Source organism: Saccopteryx bilineata, chromosome 1 (genome assembly GCF_036850765.1).
Source record: "Saccopteryx bilineata isolate mSacBil1 chromosome 1, mSacBil1_pri_phased_curated, whole genome shotgun sequence".
NCBI classification, from domain to species: Eukaryota; Metazoa; Chordata; class Mammalia; order Chiroptera; family Emballonuridae; genus Saccopteryx; species Saccopteryx bilineata.
Genome location: NC_089490.1, coordinates 160487654 through 160511795, shown reverse-complemented (window position 1 = coordinate 160511795; position 24142 = coordinate 160487654). Strand labels below are relative to the sequence as shown.

Here is a 24142-nt window from a genome sequence, read left to right as displayed (position 1 = left end):
ACTAGTCTATTTTCTCTCTCTCTTTGCCTATTCTGGATATTTGAAATAAATGGAATCATACGATATGTGGTCTCTCATGATTGGCTTCTTTCACTTAGCACAAGCTTGCTCCATTCATTTTGTATGTTTCAGTACTTCTTTAAATTGCCAAATTGTTCCATTTTATGGATCCGTCACCTTTATCCATTCATTCTTTGATGAACAGTTGGGTTTTTTCCACTTTTTTGGCTATCATGAATTGCCATGATAGCCAAAATACTGCTGTGAACATTCATGTATAAACTTATGTATGGATATAGGTCGTCATTTCTGTTGAGTATATATATCTAGGAACAGGAGTTGCTTGGTCGTATACTAACTCTATGTTTAACTTTTGAGGACCTGCCAGACTGTTTTCCAAAGTGACTGCACCATTTCACATTCCCACCAGTAATGTATGAAGGTTCCAACTTCTCCATATCCTTGACAGTACTTGTTATCTGTCTTTTTGATTATACTTATGCTAGTAGTTTGAAGTGGTATCTCACTGTGGTTTTGATTTGCATTTCCCCAGTGTCTAATGATGTTGAACATTTTTTCTTGTGCTTATAGGCTATTTTTGTATCTTTTTTGGAGAGATGTTTATATATATTCTTTTTTTATTATTGAGTTGTAAGCATTCTTTCTATTTTCTGATGCAAGTCTCTTATTAGATGTATGATTTATAGATAGTTTCTTGATTCCGTGGGTTGTTTTTTTACTCTCTTGATGGTGTCCTTTGAAGCAGAAAAACTTCATTTTGATGTGGTCGAATTTATCTGTTTTTTCTTTTATTGCTTGTGCTTTTGGTATCTAAGAACCATCACCTAACCCCAAGTCATGTGGTTTTCTTCAAAGAGTTTTATAGTGTTAACTCTTACATATTTATGTATATGATCTATTGGACTTCATTTTTGTGTATGCTATTAAAATGGCCAAATGCTCAAGAAAAGATATTCAATATCATTGGATACAGGGGAAATGCAAATTAAATCCATAGTGAACTACCACATTACACCACTAGCATAACTACGGTATTAGGACTTCATTTTTGCACATGGGTATCTAGTTGTCCCAGCACCATTTGTTGAAGGGACTATATTTTCCCTATTGGGTTGTCTTGACACCATTGTCAAAATCATTTGGCCATTATTGTGACCATATGTTTCTTGATTCTCTGTTCCCTTGATCTAATTTCTGTCCTTCTATCCTTGTTAGTACCACACTGTCTTGATTACTGTAGTTTGGCAGTACATTTGAAATTGGTGAATATAGCTTTTATACTTTGTTTTTATTTTTCAAGATTGCTTTGGTTATTCTGGATCTCTTGCATTTTCATATAGATTTTAGGAAAAGCTTGTGAAATTTTGAAAAAAGAAAAAGGCAGCTGGACTTTTGATAGGGATTGCCTTGCATCTTGTAGACCATTTGGAAAATATTACCATCTTAACGGTAGTAAGTCTGTCAATTCAGGAACATAAATATTTTCCCAATTGTTTCAGTCTTTTTTTACTTGACAGAGACAGAGAGAGGGACAGTTAGGGACAGACAGACAGGAAGGGAGAGAGATGAGAAGCATCAATTCTTTATTGCAGCACCTTTGTTGTTTATTGATTGCTTTCTCATGTTTGCCTTTACCCAGGGGTTATAGCAGATCGAGTGACCCCTTGCTCAAGCCAGCAACCTTGGGCTTCAAGCCAGCAACCATGGGGTCATGTCTATGATCCCACAGTCAAGCCAGTGACCCCGCACTCAAGCTGGTGAGCTTGTGCTCAAGCCAGTGTCCTTGGTGTTTCGAACCTGCGTCCTCCACATCCCAGCGACACTCTATCCACTGGTCAGGCTGTTTCAGCCTTTAGCCCTTTGAGTAGTACTAACGTTTATGTATGTCCTCGTGCCTCCTGACCATCCAGAGTACGATTAATTTATTTTAAAAATGTGTAAGGCATCATTAAAAAAAGGCAAATGTATGTTCTTCTTGTTTCCATAAATTATCAAATAAACATGATTTTAAGTTAATAAAACTGTAACTGGAACTAATTTCATTTTTTGAAAAAAAATCCACTCCCGAGGGTCAGCGAGCATGAAAAAAACTCACTACTCAAAGGGTTAAAAAAAAACGTGGGCCCTGCTGGTTGGCTCAGTGGTAGACGTTGGCCTGGCATGTGGAAGTTCTGGGTTCAATTCCTGATCAGGGCACACAGGAGAAGCACCCATCTGCTTCTCCACACTCCCCCTTATTTCTCATTGCTAATGTATAGAAACACTACTGATTTTTGTATATTGATCATATATTCTACAACTTTGTAGAACTTGTTTATTCTAGTAGTCTTTTAGTGGATTCCTTAGGATTTTCTGTTCATAGATCATATTAACTGCAAATAGAGATAGTTTGACTTCTTTACAATCTGGATGGCTTTTATTTGTTTTTCTTGCTAACTGCCTTCACCAGAACCTCCAGTATAATATTGATAGAAGTTGCAGTAGTAGACAGCCTTGTCTTCTTCCTGATGTTAGAGGGTAAGCTGTGCAGTCTTTCACCGTTCAGTGTGATGTTAGCTGCAGTCTTTTGTAGATACTGTTTATCAGATTGACGAAATTTCCTTATATTCCTACTTTGTTGAGTGTGTTTGTCATAAAAGAGTGTTGAATTTTTGTCAAATGCCTTTTATGAAATAAATTACTTTAAAAATGATTATTTTTCTTTTTTTTTTATCTGCAGAAATTGACTTGCATACCAAATGTGTGGTGGATGTAGATGCAAACAAGGTTATTCTTAATCCTGTAAATACTAATCTTTCCAAAGGAGATGCCCGGTAAGTTAAGAAACAATGTTATGATCAATGGATTTTTAAATGATGAGAGCAACAATGGTAGCTGAATGCTTACTGTGTAGAGACATATTGCTGTCAAGTTGAAGAGATGAGATCTATAATATGGAATGATTAAGTGCCAGAATGAGTGTTTTTAGGTTGTATTACAAGCTCAGAGATGAGAGCTTAGATCAGATGGTGGTGAACTAAGGAAGGCTTTTTAAAAATTTTTATTGAATTTACTGGGGTGACTTTGGTTAATAAAATTATACCGGTTTCAGGTGCACAGTTCTACAAGACATGATCTGTATATTGCCTTGTATGTTCACCACCCCAAGTCAAGTCTCCCTCCATCACCGTTCTTCTCCCCTCTGAGGAAGGAGACAGTATTGGCTGGAGGAATAAGTAAGATGTAAATGGGAAGAAGTGGGGTAGAGGGGAGGCTTCTAGTATGTTCCTTGATTTAGATTGCTTTTGCTTCTGCCAGTTTGGATTGTCTTGTCAGTCAGTCCATTTCAGGCGCTGCCTTCTATCTGTAGGCCTGCCTGCAGCCCTCAGTGATTCTTTTCTAAAGGCCTGTAAGCTGTCACCTCTACCACCTAACTTAGTTCTTATATGTTGTTTTGGATTGTCCATTGTAGCTTGCTAGTAGATGTTAAGGTCTTGGAGAGAAAGGACTGTCGGGGTTGAGGATGAATACTTTTGGATTTGGGTCATAGTATGAACAAGAGGGAAGGCAAGAAGGTGTCAAGAATGAGAATTTGGGGAAGAAGGAAGAGATTAATTTGTTTTTTCCTCAGTAAATGCAGGAAAAATTCTATAAACTAGAATCAGAATATAGAAGAAGACCTTGAAAGCAGATCAGGAAATTTGGCCTGTATTTTTATGGGTAAGATGTCAACTTTGACAGTTTTTGAAGATTAAGGAGATAGATTAGGGGAAGTTGTCAGCTGGCATTGTAGAGAAGTGGTCAAAGTCGGGAAAAACTGGCTTTTTATGGAGATGAGTTGTATCAGAGATGTTTTTGTACTGACCCTGGAAGTGGAGAGTACAAGTCAGAGAGACAGTGGCTGCCGTGATGCCTTGCACAAAATAGATCATATACATGTGTAGAAACAATGTTTTATGTGGAAATACACCATAAATGTTCTTTGGAGTTGAGTTGAATTGACAAGAGCACTGGGCTTGGAGTCAGGAAATATGAAATCAAATCCTTACTTAATAACTATGTTATTGTAGCTATTTTTAACTTTTTGGAGCCTCATCTGTGTGGTGCATGCATACTTGTCTCATACAGGTGTTTTCTGAAGCTCTAATCAGTGATTTTTAAAGTGCTTTGTAAAGTGGTCAGCTTTATTGTTCCTGATGTAGAGATACTTCTTCAGCATCGCTAGCACCAGCATATGGGTACTATCAGACGTGCTGTTATCATAGTATAAATAAAGGGTATAGATGTGTCACAATGATACTGGGATTTGGGGCCTGCTAATTTAATGATCGATTGTCTCAGTATTAGTTGAAATCATTTGGGTTTTTTTTTTTACTTAGACTTTTCGATCTGTAGAATTGCTTTATCTGGAAATGTGGGCACCTCTGAAGAAACTTGGTAATAACTTATGGTAAAAAGGGTTTATACTTGGCCTGACCTGTGGTGGCGCAGAGAATAAAGTGTCGACCTGGGAACACTGAGGTCGCGGTTTCAAAACCCTGGGCTTGCCTGGCCAAGGCACATATGGGAGTTGATGCTTCCTGCTCCTCCCCCCTTCTCTCTCTCTCTCTTTCTAAAAAAACTGAATAAAGTTAAAAAGAAAATATTTAAAAAAAAAGAGTTTATACTTGCCTGACCAGGCAGTGGCGCAGTGGATAGAGTGTCAGACTGGGATGCGGAGGACCCAGTTTGAGACTCTGAGGTCGCCAGCTTGAGCATGGGCTCATCTGGTTTGAGCAAAGCTCACCAGCTTGGACCCAAGGTTGCTGGCTTGAGCAAGAGGTTACTCGGTCTGCTGAAAGCCCACGGTCAAGGCACATATGAGAAAGCAATCAATGAACAACTAAGGTGTCGCAATGAAAAACTGATGATTGATGCTTCTCATCTCTCTCCATTCCTGTCTGTCTGTCCCTGTCTATCCCTCTCTCTGACTCTCTCTTTGTCTCTGTAAAAAAAAAAAAAAAAAGAGTTTAGACTTAATAATTTATTAAGTTGATTTTTGAGAGAGAGGAAGGGAGAAACATCGATTTTGTTGTTCCATTTATTTATGCATTCATTGGTTGATTCTTATATATGCCCGACTGGGAATTGAACCTACAACCTTGGTGTATTGGGATGATGCTTTAATCAACTGAACTATCTGACCAGGGCGAGTTTGGGCTTTATACATAGACTGACTTGGATTCAAATTCTGGCTGAGCCATTTGCTAGCATGGTTACCTACCTGTGTTCCTTACTTATATATAAAGTATTAGTTTTCTATTGCTGTATAACCAATTACCTCAGGAACTTAGTGTCTAAACCAACCATAATCATTTATTATCTCATGATTTTTGTGGCTCAGGAATTCAGACAGGGCACAGTGTGAGTTGTCTCTGCTCCATGCTATGTGGGGCCTAGCTGAAAGTCTTTTTTTTTTTTGAGTGAGAGAGTTAGAGAAAGACAGGAAGGGAGAGTGGGAGAGAATGAGAGGCATCAACTCGTAGTTGCTTTCACTTAAGTTGTATATTGAGCTTCTCATTTGTGCTTTGACCTAGATGAACCCCATTGCTCCCCCACCCCACCCCGGCCCTTGTTGCTGATGCCACTCACGCTAGTGACCCCATGGTGACAAGCCTGTGCTCAGAATCAGTGAGCACAGGGTTTGGAACCAGCCATTTCAGTGTTACAGGTTGACACCAGTGTGCCACCACTAGTCAGACCTCTCTTAAAATCTGAAGGCTGCGGGCTAGAATCCTCTGGACAAGGCTTGGTTACTCAGCTCTGGCAGTTGATGCTGCTTGTTGGCTGGAGATGCCACTGGGACAGTGGACAGAGCACCTACTGACAACCTGGTGGCAGGTTCCAAGAGCAGGCGAAGAGAGAAAGCCAGATTGCAGCAGGATTGCTTTCTATGTCTTAATCTTGAGAGTCATGCAGTGTCACTACTGTCACATTTTCTTGCTTAAGGCTCCTGTAAAATTACATGATTTCAAGAAGAAACAGACTCATCTCTCGGTGTAGGAACTCTATCGTCACATAAAAAAAGCAGTTGAGATAGGATCCATGTTGTTGTAGCTGTCTTCGGAAAACAAGCTGCCACAAGTGTGTCATAGTATCTACCTGCTGAGACTATTGTGAGATAAAGTACGTCCACACAACCTAAAAGGTTTTCTTTCCTTTTGAGACCATCAAATCTCAGAGATTTGTGAGATAATTAAATAGCGCTTTTTGGCTGACCAGGTGGTGGCTCAGTGGATAGAGCATCGGCCTAGGATGTAGAGGACCCAGGTTCGAAACCCCGAGGTCACCGATTTGAGCATGGGCTCATCTGGCCTGAGCATGGACTCACCAGTTTGAGGGGGGATCGCTGGCTGAGCATGGGATCATAGACATCCTATCTATGGTCACTGGCTTGAGCCCAAAGGTCACTGGCTTGAGCAAGGGGTCACTTATTCTGCAGTATCCCCCGGGTCAAGGCACATATGAGAAAGCAATCAATGAACAACAAAGGAACCACAACGAAGAATTGATGCTTCTCTTTTGTCTCCCTTCCTGTCTGTTTATCCCTCTCTCTGCCTGTCTCTCTGTCTGTGTCACACACACACACACACACACACACAAATAAATAAATAAATAGCACTTTTTGGTTCTATAGAATATTTTGCATGGCTCTTTTTTTTTCATATGCTGAAAATGCAAATTGAGTGTTATTCAACTTATATTTTATATGTATATCAGAGTGCCATCTGATAAAAAATTTAATGACAATTTCCAAAAAAGTTGGTATGTAATAATTTTTGTTGAAGTAGTATTAAGAAGCACATTTTTTTTAAACAGCTTTTTATTGAAGTATGTAATATACATATAGAAAAGTGTATAACACCTAATGAATTTTCATTAGTTACATATTCTGATAACAAGCACTCAGATAAAAAACAAGAACATTACTAGTATGAAAGAGGACTAACTCATGAGAAGTGCTTTTTCTTTTAATGTAATCTCTAGGTGTAAAGCGAAAAATGAAAAATTTGCAATGTAGCAGTCCAGTGGTATATGGTCACTTCATTAAATTTGAGGAAAAATAGGAAAGTGCAAATTAAAAGCTATTTTATATGATATGAGATTATTTATACTTTAGCTCATTGAATGACTGACTAATCCATAAAACAAGTTATGGTTTTATGGGAGATATACTTGGAGGTAGAGCCAGGAATTTGACATTGACATGTAAGTGATTTGAGTCAGTTTGAGTTACTAGTCAGAAAGACTCCAATTAATATATATTTTTATTTTAAAAGTTACAATATTGCCCTGGCCGGTTGGCTCAGCGGTAGAGCATCGGCCTAGCGTGCGGAGGACCCGGGTTCGATTCCCGGCCAGGGCACACAGGAGAAGCGCCCATTAGCTTCTCCACCCCTCCGCCGCGCTTTCCTCTCTGTCTCTCTCTTCCCCTCCCGCAGCCAAGGCTCCATTGGAGCAAAGATGGCCCGGGCGCTGGGGATGGCTCCTTGGCCTCTGCCCCAGGCGCTAGAGTGGCTCTGGTCGCAACATGGCGACGCCCCGGAGGGGCAGAGCATCGCCCCCTGGTGGGCAGAGCGTCGCCCCTGGTGGGCGTGCCGGGTGGATCCCGGTCGGGCGCATGCGGGAGTCTGTCTGACTGTCTCTCCCTGTTTCCAGCTTCAGAAAAATGAAAAAAAAAAAAAAAAAAAAAAAAAGTTACAATATTGTTGGTTTTAGAATATATCCAATTTTATTCATCTAAAACTGTGACTAATTCTATATGTATACTTAACTGAAATTAGTATACAGTACTTTGAAAGTGAACATGGATAAATTTTAAAACAATGGTTTATATATTTTTCTGATTAATTTTGCATTAACTTCTGAAAGTTTCATAAATTGATGTTTATGCTCATTAAAACTAATAGAAGCCCTGGGTAAATGAATAAGTAAACCATTTTCAGTGTTTAACAGTTTTATCACAGGGATTTGGGAAACATTTTTGCTATGACATATATAAAATTTCAAGATTATTTTGAAAAATAAGATGATTAAAATTCAGAAAATTGATACTACAAGGCTAATCAGATTAAAAATGCTGACTTTGGAGCCAGACATCCGGTACTGAATCCCAGCCACACCACTTAACATGTGTGATATGGAGCAAATTACTTAATTGTCCTTCCTCTCAGCTTATTCATCTTCAGGGTGGGGATTGTAGTAGTACCCGCGCTGAGGTTGTTATAAGGATTAAATGAGTTAAAAGATGTAAAATTGCAGTGCCTATTTATTTATAATAAACCTTATATAAATGTTAGCTATTATTGGAGTGTAACTGTTATTGTTATGATGACCAGTATTTAACTTGTAGTCCATGGTATGTTTAATGAGTTAGAATATAACTTCATAAAGGAAGTAAATGTTTTTAAACCCAAAATGTATTCAGTTCAATACCAAAATACACACGCTTATCAAGAAAATACCTAGCTGTATCAAAATTACAGTTTTGCAAAGTCAGAAACTTTATTTTGTCTAGTTTGCTGAAAGTTGATGGGTCTCTTAGGGACTAACATGCCATCTGTTAGAGAAATTAGATCCTTTATTTTATGTTTACAGTGAATAAAATATTAATCCTTGTAAATTGGACTTTTCTTAGTATCAGCTAACTTGGGAAACCAGGTCAAAATATTGCTAGTGAACATGGGTAAGAACAAAAGGCTGTTTTATCAAATACAGGAAAGATTAAGGAGGAACTCTTTCTGTTCCACAGCACTCACTTTAAACACTCCAATGACTGAATTCTACCAGATCAGTCTTCTCCTTACGCGTAAAGTACTGGATGCACACTGGTAGATTTGATCTATATTTTTCTTATGCACGGCTACACTTCTTATACCACTACTAGTACAATTAAGTGTCTTTATGGAATTACCTTTGTCCTGCACCAAATTAGTTTTCTAGATTGGTCCTTGGGGTTTTCTATATCTTCATCTTCAACAGACATACAAATCATCTGTTAAATGAGTAACTCGTTATCTATTCTTAATCGATTTTTTCAAGTGTAATTATCAGTGTGTGACTCTTAGCATTTAGGAGTATTTTTTGTATTTTTATGAAGCTGGAAACGGGGAGAGACAGACAGACTCCCGCATGCAACCGACCGGGATCCACCCGGCACGCCCACCAGGGGGCGACGCTCTGCCCACCAGGGGGCGATGCTCTGCCCCTCCGGGGCGTCGCTCTGTTGCGAGCAGAGCCACTCTAGTGCCTGGGGCAGAGGCCAAGGAGCCATCCCCAGCGCCTGGGCCATCTTTGCTCCAATGGAGCCTCGCTGTGGGAGTGGAAGAGAGAGACAGAGAGGAAGGAGAGGGGGAGGGGTGGAGAGGCAGATGGGCGCCTCTCCTGTGTGCCCTGGCCAGGAATCGAACCCGGGAACTCTGCACGCCAGGCCGACGCTCTACCACTGAGCCAACCGGCCAGGGCCGCATTTAGGAGTATTTTAAGTTCCTTTTGTAACTAGTTAGAACAGTACCATAACGTAAAACAGCCGCCTTTTAAATAATAATATAAATCTTTAAGCCTTATTTTGTTTTGATTATATCTTAAAACTTATTAAAATTTTGTCCTATAGTAAAATGTTAATGCTAGTTAGCCTGTCATGTGATAGGACAAAATAGTTTCTTAGGCTAAGTCTTATCTTCTGCCTTTTGCCTCATTCCCTCCTCTACCCACCAAACAGGCCTTTCCTGCTAACTCAGGTTTAAAGATTGGTTAATATACTTAAATTGTTGTTTTAAAAGGGAGGAATTATGATTTCCCATGGAGAGTGGCAGCCTCCACTTTATGAAACAGTTTTGTTATAAAAAAGTTATGTATAGGTGAGTTTGGAAATGGGAATGGGTTTTCCCATAGGAAAATAGTCGTTTCTAGTAAAAATGCTGTTCTATTAAAAAAGTGACTAGTTTGGCCCACAACTCATAAAATCACACTTTTTTTTATATTTTGGTCTCTAGTAGAAGTGCTTCATAGCTACTTCCCATTTTGTCACACATAATATTAAGAAGATGTGTATGTCCAAATTGAATAAAACTAATAATTTTTACTCCTTATTGAGGACATTTTGAAGTGAAAAATATTTTAATTTTTTCATGTGGTGTGTGGTGATACAGATGAATGACTATCAGAACTCTGGTGTCACTATGCCAAAGGTGTAAGCAGTTTAACCTACCATTGTTTTTACACCATTAGTACAAATATCAACACAGCGGAAAAGGAAAATGTTCAGTGTTGTGAAAAGAGTTTTCGCCTCAAGATTCCTAAAGAGCCCTGTGTGACCCCCAGGAATTCTCAGACCACAATTTGAGAACCACATTTAGGGAGTTAAAATGAATGGATGTCTTTGGTTTGTTTATTTTTAAACCACTTTGAGATAGTCTATATGTACCATATAATTCACTCCTTTAAATTGAACAGTTCAGTGGTTTTTTAATGTTGACGCTGACAAAGAAAAAATAGAGAAGGGCTCCTGGTGGCTAATTGGGCTAAAAAAAAAAATCCACGGCAAAACAGAGCCTAGCAACCACTGCTGAACAGGGCCTCTCATACAAGCTGTGCCTCCCAGAAAACCTTGCACTAAGCTGCCTGCCTTCTGGCCTAACTGCCTGCCCACACTGTGTTTCCGTACCTTGAGCCAGCCCATATAAAGGAGATCCTGTCAAATCAGAATTGCATAGCTATATTCTCATTAGCATCTTCACTGACCAATTAGAACAGCTCCATTTTGACCAGTCTGGACAGTGCTTTTTAGACAAATTGAACTGAGGATTTGGACCCCTCATTTGCATGAGAACAGATCAATCATGGGTCTGAGACAGGGCCTTTTCTCTAAGGCAGTTCCACTCTGGCTCAGGGAAGCATACTTTCTCTTTCCATCTAAAACTGCATTTTCCGGGCTAGAGCTGAAACACCAAAGGTGTCTCAGTGGAGTGGAGTATAGCCATCCTGGCATGCCAGACTGGACTGACAAGAGCAGAGCAGAACTGTCTAGCTAGAAAGGGGTCATGGGCCACCTCATCCCAAGAGTCATCTCACAGGTTGTTCTCCATAGCCGTTTCATAATTGAAATGTAACACTGTTGAGCTGTTTGCACTGAATAGTCTTCTCCTTTACCTCACCCTAGATTGGGGATTCCTGCTGGTGTTGCACTTGACTTAGCCAAAAGGCTGAAAAGCAATCCTGTTGGCGTTGAATTGGCACCAGCAACTACTGATTGACATTATGTATTTACCAAGTTGTGCAACCTTCACCATCATCTAATTTTATGACATTTAATCTTTTTTTCTTTTTTTTGGTATTTTTCTGAAGTTGGAAACGGGGAGGCAGCCAGACTCCTGCATGCGCCTGACTGGGATCCACCCGGCATGCCCACCAAGGGGTGATGCTCTGACCATCTGGGGTGTTGCTCTGTTGCAACCAGAGCCATTCTAGCGCCTGAGGCAGAGGCCATGGAACCATCCTCAGCTCCCGGGCCAACTTTGCTCCAGTGGAGCCCTGGCTGCAGGAGGGGAAGAGAGAGACAGAGAGGAAGGAGAGAGGGAGGGGTGGAGAAGCAGATGGGCGCTTCTCCTGTGTGCCCTGGCTGGGAATCGAACCCAGGACTCCTGCACACCAGGCCGACGCTCTACCACTGAGCCAACTGGCCAGGGCCAAATTTTATGATATTTTAATCACCTGATTAGTATACTTTTGTCTGTTTAGATCTGAGATTTGCCTATACTGGACATTCCATATAAATGAAATTATATAACATGTGGTCTTCTGTAATTGTCTTCTTTTACTTAGCATAATGTTTTTGAGATTTATCTTTGTTGTAGCATTTATCAGCACTTTTCTTTTTATGGTGCAGTAATGTTTCATTGTATTCTATTTTGTTTATTGGTTCATCAGTTGATGGATATTTGGGTTGTCTCCACTTTTTAGCTATTAAGAATAAAGCTGCTGTGAACATTTGTGTAAAAGTCTTGTGTGGACATATGTTTTCTTTTCTCTTAGGTACATATATCTAGGAGTGGAATTGCTGGGTCACATGGTAACTCTATGCTTAACATTTTGAGTAACTGCCAGCTTGTTTTCCAAAGCAGCAGCACCATTTTATATTCCTACCATCAGTATATGAGGATTCCAATTTCTTTTACTCTTTAAGAACTCATTTATTGTAAGGAAAATGGTGGTGACTCTGCCTAATTGAAGAGTGCATACCCCTGTCTGAAGGCATTCAAATTACAACTAAAAAGCAAAACAAAACATTATGCTATCCAAATAAAACAGGTCTTGGCCAGCATCTATCCTTGGTTACTGATTTGGAACTCTAGGTTCCAGTATACTTTTCTATTGAGCACTCACTATTTATAAGGATTTTTTTCATTTTTTCATGTGTGTGTTTTTTTTAAGATTTTACTTATTCATTTTAGAAAGGAGAGAGAGAGAGAGAAAAGGAGAAGGGGAAGGGGAGAGGAGAAGGAAGCATCAACTTCCATATGTGCCTTGACCAGGCAAGCCCAGGGTTTCGAACCAGCGACCTCAGCGTTCCAGGTCAACGCTTTATCCACTGTGCCACCGCAGGTCAGGCCTTATAAGGATTTGAGCAAAAAAAAATTTTTTTAACATTTTTAAAAAGATTTTATTTTTTGATTTACAGAGAGAGTAGAAGGAGAGGGAGCAAGAAGTATCAACATATAGTGGCTTCACTTTAGTTATTCATTGCTTGCTTGTTGTGTCTTGACAGGCAAGTCCAGGATTTTGAACCAGCAAACTTAGCATTCCAGGTCAATGCTCTATTCACTGTGCCACCACAGGCCAGGCAGCATGATCAAAAATTTAAAAATATAGTATACAGAAAGGTTAAAAGAATAAAACATTTTTATGTACCTATCACTCAGTTTCACAAATCATTGTCAATATACAATTTAAGCCTTCTGTGAATTGCCTCTCAATTGTAACCCCTTTCCTCTTTACCACAGTTAACTACTTAGCTGAATTTGTTTCTGTCTTTCCCTCATATTTCTTCACATTTTCACTATGTATATTTGTAAATATTTGCACAATATTATCTGGACACGAATGTCTTTTTCTATTAAAAAGTCAGATTAGATGTGACTCAAAAAAATTGACTACTCAAAGTATAATGCCTCGTTTTTAAAGGTAAAAAAAATTGTGTTGAAAGGACCCAAAAATAATATTACAAATTTATCTTGGGGGGGGTAAAAGTTGATATTTTAAACAAATATCCTGGCCTGACAGGTGGTGGCACAATGGATAGAGTGTCGATGGGAAATGGAGGACCCAGGTTCTAAACCCTGAGGTCGCCAACTTGAGTGCGGGCTCATCTGATTTGAGCGCGGACTCACCAGCTTGAGCTCAGGCTCACCAGCTTGAATGAGGGGTTGCTGGCTTGAGTGTGGGATCATAATCATGACCCCATGGTCGCTGGCTTGAAGCCCAAGGTTGCTGGCTTGAGCCCAAGGTTGCTAGTTTGAGCGAGGGAGGGATCACTCGCTCTGCTGTAGCCTCCCCCCCCCCCCCCCCCCCGTCAAAGCACATATGAAAGCAATCAGTGAACAACTAAGGAGCCGCAACTAAGAATTGATGCTTCTCATCTCTCTCCTTCCTGCCTGTCTGTCCTATCTGTCCTATCTGTCCCTCTCTCTGTTTCTCTCTGTCTTTGTCAAGAAAAAACAAAAACAAATATCCTGTTACTCCTTTTTCCCCTCTTTAAAAACCAAATAAAAACAAAAGGATTTCCCTCCTAAATCTATTATTTGTGGTAAATTTCAAGCAAATGTGGCAGTGGAAATTGTTTTAATGTACTTTAAAGTCTTTTTTTTTTTTTTTTTTTTTTTTCTTTTTCATTTTTCTGAAGCTGGAAACAGGGAGAGACAGTCAGACAGACTCCCGCATGCGCCCGACCGGGATCCACCCGGCACGCCCACCAGGGGCGACGCTCTGCCCACCAGGGGGCGATGCTCTGCCCATCCTGGGCGTCGCCATGTTGCGACCAGAGCCACTCCAGCGCCTGAGGCAGAGGCCACAGAGCCATCCCCAGCGCCCGGGCCATCTTTGCTCCAATGGAGCCTTGGCTGCGGGAGGGGAAGAGAGAGACAGAGAGGAAGGCGCGGTGGAGGGGTGGAGAAGCTAATGGGCGCTTCTCCTGTGTGCCCTGGCCGGGAATTGAACCTGGGTCCTCCGCACGCTAGGTCGACGCTCTACCGCTGAGCCAACCGGCCAGGGCCATGTACTTTAAAGTCTTTGAAGAGACTGTGGATCAGTGAGCCTGTTCAGAGGTGACCTCACTTTAACACTTGAACTGAAACCTGAAAGGGAAAAATATTCTCAGTATAAATTGTACTTTTTAATCCACTGGTCAGTCAGTTAATCCATTTTTGTTTTTAGCCCTGTTTTCTATCATGTATGTGTATGTGTATGTGTGTGTGTGTAACACTACAAACATTAATACATTAACTTAGAGTTTCTCTTTTTTATGTTTTTTTGACAGAGACAGAGAGAGTCAGGGAGAGGGACAGATAAGGACAGACAGACAGACAAGAAGGGAAAGAGATGTGAAGCATCAATTCTTCATTGCGACACCTTAGTTGTTCACTGATTGCTTTCTCATATGTGCCTTGACTGGGGGGTTGCAGCAGAGTGAGTGACCCCTTGCTCAAGCCACCGACCTTGGGCGTAAGGCCAGCGACCTTTGGGCTCAAGCCAGCGAGCATGGGGTCATGTCTATGATCCCATGCTCAAGCCAGCAACCCTGTGCTCAAGCTGGTGAGCCTGCTCTCAAGCCAGCGGCCTTGGGGTTTCAAACCTGGGTCCTCCGCGTCCCAGTCCAATGCTGTATCCACTGTGCCACCGCCTGATCAGGCTAGTTTCTCTTACAATTCTTTCTTTATTACTCTGCCCCATTAAGTGTAAGATTTTTTTTATATAAATAAATTTTTATTAATTTTAATTGGGTGACATCAATAAATCAGGGTACATATATTCAAAGAAAACGTGTCCAGGTTATCTTGTCATTCAATTATGTTGCATACCCATCACCCAAAGTCAGAAGGTGTCCTCCGTCACCTTCTATCTAGTATTCTTTGTGTCCTCCCCCTCCCCCTCCCCCAAGAGTAAGATTTTAAGACCAGAACTCCTAAAGTAGAAAACTTTTGGAGAGTTAGACTTCAAGATCTTAATGAGCCTGACCAGGCGGTGGTGCAGTGGATAGAGCATTGGACTGGGATGCCGAGGACCCAGGTTTGAGACCCCGAGGTCACCAGCTTGAGCACGGGATCATCTGGTTTGAGCAAAAGCTCACCAGCTTGGACCCAAGGTCACTGGCTCAAGCAAGGGGTTACTCGGTCTGCTGAAGGCCCGTGGTCAAGGCACATATGAGAAGGCAATCATTGAACAACTAAGGTGTCAAATTGCGCAATGAAAAACTAATGATTAATGCTTCTCATCTCTCCGTTCCTGTCTTCTGTCCCTGTCTATTCCTCTCTCTGACTCTCTCTCTGTCTCTGTAAAAAAAAAAAAAAAAAAAAGATCTTAATGAACCTGAACACTGATTTCTGTAGTATTTTGTGAAATGGCCTGTTTTTTTAGTACGTGTTAGATATTCTTCAACATGGACAGAATAAGCCATAGATGGCATAGTTATGCAGAGATTTTTATGTTCATAGTAATAATATGGTTCTTTCCTCTCCTTCCCATTTAGTTATATTTAACCTAGTGATTAATTGATAATGTAAGGTTATAGCTGCCCATCTAGTGAGAAGAATGTTTGAGATGTTGATCTCAACCAGCTCTAGTTAATAAAGTAATTAAAAATCTTTTTATTTCTTCTTATTGTTTACTAGGCAATCAGTTTAGTTAAGATTATTTAGTATTTAGTGAATGCCTAGTATGATCAAAGCATACCAAGTCCTTATTTGGAGATTCAGAGTACTCTAATCCTGGTAGATGAGTGAGTATATACAGAAAACACACGTGTATATTTCTGTATATATTCATTTATATGTATATACATACATAAAACAAGTATGCAGAATTAGCTGAGATTGGTCCATGCATATACATTGTATTGTAAATGTACTGAGTAATGCTGCTGAGGAAAGGGCCTTATGCCAGTAATTGCTTTAAAATATATGAAATCACTTTTAGCCTTCTAAATGAAAAGGTAGATAGAACAAGTTTTGTTTACAAAATAAATTCAAGACCTACTTATCTACAAACAGCAAAACAAACAAAAACCCTCTAGAAATATATGAAATCTTTTTCAGACTAATTTCTTGTTAGTGGAAAGCATCATTGGGTCATGTTAGATAATGACTTTTAAAATTTCTCTGCTGCTATATGAATGGTAATTTAAGGGAAGATTTTAATTGAAGGAAATCATGCAAAATGTAATTATGGTATATACAACAGTCCTGTTTGTTTTCTTTGCTGTGAAATGACTTGAGTGAAACTAATAACTCTGCCCAAATACAATTTACTCCTCTGGAGAATGGTATGTGGTATGTTTTAATTTCATAAAGAGGCTCTTCATAGGGGAGCTTGTCCACTCTGATTATATCAGGGGAAAGTGGGGAGCGCATTGGTTTGTGTACTCAGAAATTTTAGATGATTACTCTTTTTTTTTTAAGATTTTTTAAAAAAATTTTATTTATTGATTTTTAGAGAGAGAGGAGTGAGAGAGAAAGAGAGAGAGAGAGAGAGAAGGGGGAGGAGCAGGAAGCATCAACTCCCATATGTGCCTTGACCAGGCAAGCCCAAGGTTTTGAACCGGCAACCTCAGTGTTCCAGGTTGACGCTTTATCCACTGCGCCACCACAGGTCAGGCCTAGATGATTACTCTTAAAAAGTACTGTGTCTATTGAGTGTGAAAATCACTTACTACTTTTGAATATAGTTGTGAAAATGAATCAGGGAGACTTTTTTTTTTTAGTGAAGGAAAGAGAAAGGGATAGACAGGAAAGAAGAGAGATAAGCATAATTTGTAGTTGTAGCACTTTAGTTGTTCATTGATTTTTTTTCTCATACATGTCTTGACTGGGAGGGCTCCAACTGAGCCAATGACCTTGCTCAAGCCAGCAACCTTGGGCTTCAAACCCGTGACCTTTGGACTCAAGCCTGCAACCATAGGGTCCTGTCTATGATCCCATGCTCAAGCCAGCAACCCCGCGCTCACGCTAGTGAGCCTGTGCTCAAGTTGGCGACCTCAGGGTTTTTTTTGTTTGTTTGTTTGTTTGTTTGTTTTTCATTTTTCTGAAGCTGGAAACAGGGAGAGACAGTCAGACAGACTCCCGCATGCGCCCGACCGGGATTCACCCGGCACGCCCACCAGGGGCGACGCTCTGCCCACCAGGGGGCGATGCTCTGCCCCTCCTGGGCGTCGCCATGTTGCGACCAGAGCCACTCTAGCGCCTGAGGCAGAGGCCCAGAGCCATCCCCAGCGCCCGGGCCATCTTTGCTCCAGTGGAGCCTTGGCTGCGGGAGGGGAAGAGAGAGACAGAGAGGAAAGCGCGGTGGAGGGGTGGAGAAGCAAATGGGCGCTTCTCCTGTGTGCCCTGGCCGGGAATCGAACCCAGGTCCTCCGCACGCTAGGCCGACGCTCTACCGCTGAGCCAACCGGCCAGGGCAGACCTCAGGGTTTTGAACTTGGATTCTCAGTGTCCCAGGTCGATGCTCTATACACTACACCACCACCTGGTCTGGCAAATCAGAGAGATTCTTTTTTTTGAAGATTTTATTTATTCACTTTAGAGAGGAGAGAGAGAAGGGTGGGAGGAGCAGGACGCATCAACTTCTATATGTTCCTTGACCAGACAAGCCTAGGGCTTTGAACTGGCGACCTCTGCATTCCAGCTCAACATTTTATCCACTGTGCCACCACAGGTTAGGCAATCAGGGAGATTGTGTGTGTGTGTGTGTGTGTGTGTGTGTGGCAGAGACTGAGAGAGTCAGAGAGAGGGACACATAGGGACAGACAGACAGGAAGGGAGAGAGATGAGAAACATCAGTTCTTTGTTGCGGCTCCTTAGTTGTTCATTGATTGATTTCTCATATGTGCCTTGACCAGGGGGCTACAGCAGACTGAGTGACCCGTTGCTTGAGCCAGCGACCTTGGGCTCAAGCTGGTGAGCCTTGCTCAAACCAGATGAGCCTGTGCTCAAGCTGGCGACCTCGGGGTCTCAAACCTGGGTCCTCCACATCCTAGTCAGACACTCTATCCACTGCACCACTGCCTGGTCAGGCAGGGAGATTCTTAATAACCAAAAAGATAATAAGATATATATGGTTGAATTCATATCATTGCATAGTTGATGTTAGCAGATCATCAAATAGTAATAAATTAAGATTTTTTTGAAGTTTTACCAGCAAAGGCTAGTAAGTTGTTGTTATGAATGTTTAATAGCTGATTAGTAAACCCATGTGAATGAAAATTAGACAGTTATAGTAGAAGTTATGATATTTTAGCATTGTCACTGGATATATAAATATATCATTTATGCTTTTATAGCACTAAGAAGAAATAAACTTTTTTAATACAAGAAGAGCCTCTATCACCGATATATGACTTGTATATTAACATTTGTTATAATGGAGGTCATTATATGTATATGGTTAGTTACTAGATTAAGCAAGTTATAGCTAATAGGAGTTAAATGCTTTGAATTTCCCTAGAATTCTGGATTCAGCATAAAATTATCAGATAGTATATAATATACTAGATAAGATATTTAATTAACTACCAAGTCCCACTATTGAGGTCTTAAAATTTGTGTTTGTTTGACAATAGTGTATTTTGGGGGGGCTCTTTGAATCACTAGTGTAGGAGTTGTTGCTAGTATAAACCAGATATTGTGTAAGAATGTAGACTTGTGTTTTAAAGAGGAAGGTAGCAATACTCCATGAGGGAATATCTGAGGAACCAGAATCCAACAGCAAAAGTTGCTGTATCACAATACCTTAGGTACTTTTATGATCCATTCAACAGTTGAACAACTCTTGGCCAAGTATCAAGCTAAGAGTTAGGATAATCGTTATCAATCTTTAGTTCTAATAAGTTGTAGGTAAATTATTTTTAGCATACAGTATCTAAACATATTAGAAAAACCAAAAATAAAGCAAAAAGAAACTGAAAAGTAGAAAAGTGGAATTATTCTCTTGTGCACTTTGTAAGATTAGATTTTTGTAAAGTCAGCTTTGAAATGGTTCTATTGTTTAATTTTGAGTATTGTCCATTTTCTTTTATTTATTTATTTATTTATTTATTTATTTTATTTTTCTTAAGTGAAAAGCAGGGAGGCAGACAATTTAAGATCCCAATTAGGATTCACCCAGCAAGCCCCCTATGGGGCGATGCTCTGCCCACCTAGATCTGTTGCTCTATTGGTTGGCAACTGAGCTGAGGCAAGGCCATGGAGCCATCCTCAGTGCCTGGGGCAAACTTGCTCCATGGCTATGGGAAGGGAAGAGGGAGAAAGAGAGAGAGAAGGAAGAAAGGGAGGGGTGAAGAAGCAGATGGTCACTTCTATGTGCCCTGACTTGGAATTGAACCTGTGACATCCACACTCCAGGCTGATGCTCTACCTCTAAGCTAACCAGCCAGGGCCACATTGTCCATTTTCTTATGAGAGTGATGTTTAGCTAAAATAAAAATAATTTATTTTGGAAATTAGTAGTTTTGGGTTCTGGAGCCTACTTTAGTTTGTTATTCATTGATACAGAGGACAAGCTGATGGTCACCAGGTTGGTGGGGACGGCAGTCAAGATGGACAAAAAGGTGAAAGGAATTAAGAGGTACCAATTGCCAGCTATAAAAATAGTCATGTGGATGTAAAGTACATCATAAGGAATATAGTCAATAATACTTTTTAATGTTTATTTTTTATTTCAGCTAGAGAGAGGAAGGGAGGGAGGGTAGGAGAGAGAGGGAGAGAGAGACAGGAACATTGTGTACGAGGAATATAGTCAATAATATTGTAATAACTGTGGTGCCAGATGGGTACTGGACTTGTTGGGATGATCAATCACTTCATAAGTTATATAAATGTCTAATCACTATGTTATACACCTAAAACTGATATAATATATGTCAACCTATAATTTAAAAAATATTTAAAAAGTATCTTGTCTGATGGTGAATTTCACTATTGCTTCATTTTTATCAAACCAAATTTATATATTTCTTATAGTTAAATAAAAATATTTGTAGGATGGGTATAAGAGTAATAATAAATCCTTTTTTTTTTTTTTTTTTTTTTTTTTTTAGCAAGAGAGAGAAGGGAGGGTGAAGGGAGAGAGATGAGAAGCATCAGCTCGTAGTTGCATCACTTTATTGTTCATTGACTGCTTCTCATATGTGCCTTGACCAGGGGCTGCAGCTGAACCAGTGACCCCTTCCTTGCTCAAACCAATGACCTTGGGCTTCAAGGCAGTGACCTTTGGGCTCAAGCCAGAGACCATGGGAGTCATTGCAGATGGCTTACCAGGCTCTATCATTGTCTTGAGAAATACTCTTCATAAAATTCAATTCCCAGCCCTGGCCGGTTGGCTCAGCGGTAGAGCGTCGGCCTGGCGTGCAGGAGTCCCGGGTTCGATTCCCAGCCAGGGCACACAGGAGAAGCGCCCATCTGCTTCTCCACCCCTCCCCCTCTCCTTCCTCTCTGTCTCTCTCTTTCCCTCCCGCAGCTGAGGCTCCATTGGAGCAAAGATGGCCTGGGCGCTGGGGTTGGCTCTGTGGCCTCTGCCTCAGGCGCTAGAATGGCTCTGGATGCAACAGAGCGATGCCCCAGAGGGGCAGAACATCGCCCCCTGGTGGGCATGCCGGGTGGATCCCGGTCGGGTGCATGCGGGAGTCTGTCTGACTGCCTCCCCGTTTCCAGCTTCGGAAAAATGAAAAAAAAAAAATTCAATTCCCAGACTCACAAATCACCTTTCCAGTCATCTTTCCAAATGATCCCACACTCAAGCTGGTGACCCTGCACTCAGGCTGGTGAGCCTGCATTTAAGCCATTGACCTCTGGGTTTTGAACCTGGTACCTCGGCATCCCAGGTTGATGCTTTGTCCACTGTGCTACCACAGATCAGACAAGAGTAGTAATAAATCTTTACTTTCATGTTTTGACCCTTATATAAAATAATTCAATAATCCCTTTACTCTGTTTTTGGGAAAAGTGAAATAGATTTTATATAAAGGTCAACTAGTTTGTGAAAGTTGGATTTGCCATTTAATTTAAAAAAAACTATTTTTGTTATGGAGAATTTAAAAGCTATGCCAAAGTAGACAGGGTAGTAGAATGAATCTCTATGTGCTTGTCACTCAGCCCCCAAAACCATTAGCCCATAGTTAATATTGTTCTATCCACAGCTTGTACTCTTTTTCCCATATTATTTTGAAGTAAATCCCACTGTACCCACAAATATTTTTAAAAAAATTTTTTTTAATTTATTTTTATTGTTTTACAGAGATAGAGAGTCAGAGAGAGGGATAGACAGGGACAGACAGACAAGAACGGAGAGATGAGAAGCATCAATCATTAGTTTTTCGTTGCGTGTTGCTACACCTTATTTGTTCGATTGCTTTCTCATATGTGCCTTGACCGTGGGGCTACAGCAGACCGAGTAACCCCTTGCTTGAGCCAACGACCTTGGGTCCAAGCTGGTGAGCTTTGCTCAAACCAGATGAGCCCGCGCTCAAGCTGGCGACTTCGAGGTCTCGAACCTGGGTCCTCTGCATCCCAGTCTGACACTCTATCCACTGCGCCACCGCCTGGTCAGGCAAATATTTTAATATATATCTTATTAGTGTTGACATAACCACACCTAAAAAATTAACAATAATTAGGTAATTGCATCCAACTTTCAGTCAGGGTTCATGTATCCAATTGTCTTGTAAAGGTTTTTCCCCAAAGTCTGTTTTGAATAGCATCCAAATAGGATCTACACACTGTGATGGGATTTTCTGTCTTTTGATTTGTTAGGTCCTTCGTTGTTGAAGAAACTGGGTCATTTGTTCTGTAGATGGATTAATAAGTGAATATTAAATATCCTTATTTAGTCAGGTGCCAAATCTTGCTGATTTTTCTTGAGTATTTTTATCCCAACATTTGTTTTCATACTCTTTGACATTACCCTAGTTAGAACCAAAGTTGCCTTATGTTTAGATTACAACATAGCATTCAAACTGGTTTCTGGAAGCCAAAATACCAGTCTGATCTTCCTTCAGGCCTGCTCCTATTTCCTATAATCTGCCTTTTGAATTTAGAGTATGTTTTCTACTCCTTAGGGAATGTCACTGTCTGGGTGACATCTTTTTGTATTTGACTCATCCTGTTTTCTAACGCTGGTACTGTTTAGCTTTTTTCTATGTGTTTTGAGCCCCCTCATCTTTTAGGCTGTGGCTACTAGAAATCCCAGACCACTTCTTATTCATTGTGTTTCTTAGAGTGCTTTGCAAGTAGAAGGTGTTCAGTAAATATCTCTTGATATTTTATGGCTGTTCTATGAGTGCTTGTTCTTAATTACTGTTCTGCAATTACTCCCAATTAATAATTGGAAGAGTGATTTGTGAATCTAGGACTTGGATTTTATGAAGACTATTTCCCAAGACAATGGTAGAACCTGGTGAGCCATCTCCAACAACTCCACCAAAATAAAGTGCAATTTTCTAGTAATAGACATTCTTGTCTACTAGATACAGTCTGTTGTTCACTCCTGAAGCACCACAGCTTTTATTTTTTTGTTGTTTTGATAACATTTTATTTTAATGTTGTTTCATTTATTATAAGTTTTTTCTTTTTTAAAAAATATTTTATTTTTTGATTTTAGAGAGGGGAGAGAGAGAGAGAGAGAGAGAGGCAGGGCAAGGGAGGAGTGGAAAGTATCAACTTGTAGTAGTTGCTCCTTGTATGTGCCTTGCCTGGGCAGGCTTGGAGCCTTGAATCGGCCACCTCAGCATTCCAGGTTGATGCCTTATCCACTGTGCCATCACAGGTCAGGCTAAGTTTGTTCTTTTCTACTGATCTAATATCAGTATCACACTGTAGGATAAATTTCCTTTGGGAATAATTTCCTAAAGATTAGATAATTCTTGTTTGCTATGTAGAATAGATGTTGCAAACTGGGTATATCATAGGCTACCTTTACCTGTAGATGTGTTTTGTTTAGCCTGCAGTTTAAATACTTAAAAATTCAGATTTGCAGATTTTCATTAAAAATGTAGATTTTCTAAGCCCTGGCCAGTTGGCTCAGTGGTAGAGCGTTGGCCTGGCATGCAGGAGTCCCGGGTTCGATTCCCGGCCAGGGCACACAGGAGAAGCGCCCATCTGCTTCTCCACCCCTCCCCCTCTCCTTCCTCTCTGTCTCTCTCTTCCCCTCCCGCAGCCAAGGCTCCATTGGAGCAAAGTTGGCCCGGGTGCTGAGGATGGCTCTGTGGCCTCTGCCTCAGGCGCTAGAATGGCTCTGGTTGCAACAGAGCAACACCCCAGATGAGCAGAGCATCGCCCCTGGTGGGCGTGCCGGGTGGATCCCAGTCGGGCACATGCGGGAGTCTGTCTGACTGCCTCCCCATTTCCAACTTCAGAAAAATACAAAAAAAAAAAATGTAGATTTTCTATAACAACCTGAAAATCTGGCTACACTGGACTTGATGCCCTTGACAAGGTCATGAGCTCTTTAGGTTCCCAGCTGATCAACTCTGTAATTTGTATTATTTGCTTGACCTTTATAGACCTTTCCTTTTAAAACCCTTGTAGATTCTTATTGGCTTTAGTCACAAAACAAGTCCTTTCTTGACATTGCCCCTGAGTTTGGGGAGCGTGTTACTTTTTAAGACCATCAACCTCTGCCCTTTGCATGTGTTACATTCTTCATTTTTCTTTACTTTATCAGGTTTAGCCATGCGAATTCCATAACTGTTGACATGACATTATTTTAATTTGCAAAAATGTAAAAAAAATGCTCCTGTTTCACTAAATATATATTTGTATATTTTTGTTTTGGAGAATAGTGTTGTTTTTCTTTAAAATGTTATTAACGTTAACATAATAAATCTTGCTATTTTAAAAAAAAT

The 24142-nt window shown here is 40.6% G+C and overlaps 1 protein-coding gene and 1 non-coding gene across 3 annotated transcripts in view; both read left to right on the top strand.

Annotated features, from left to right (window-relative positions):
- Nucleotides 1–24142, top strand: part of KIF13B (kinesin family member 13B) — a 244088-nt gene that overhangs the window by 20778 nt on the left and 199168 nt on the right. For both annotated transcript variants that reach the window (XM_066278635.1, XM_066278644.1), the window contains exon 2: nt 2741–2834. In XM_066278635.1, the coding sequence (XP_066134732.1) occupies nt 2741–2834 (94 nt within the window). The remainder of the gene's footprint in view (nt 1–2740; nt 2835–24142) is intronic.
- Nucleotides 16177–16303, top strand: LOC136321249 (small Cajal body-specific RNA 15). The gene has a single exon (XR_010728524.1). It is a non-coding gene; the product is annotated as a small Cajal body-specific RNA 15 (non-coding RNA).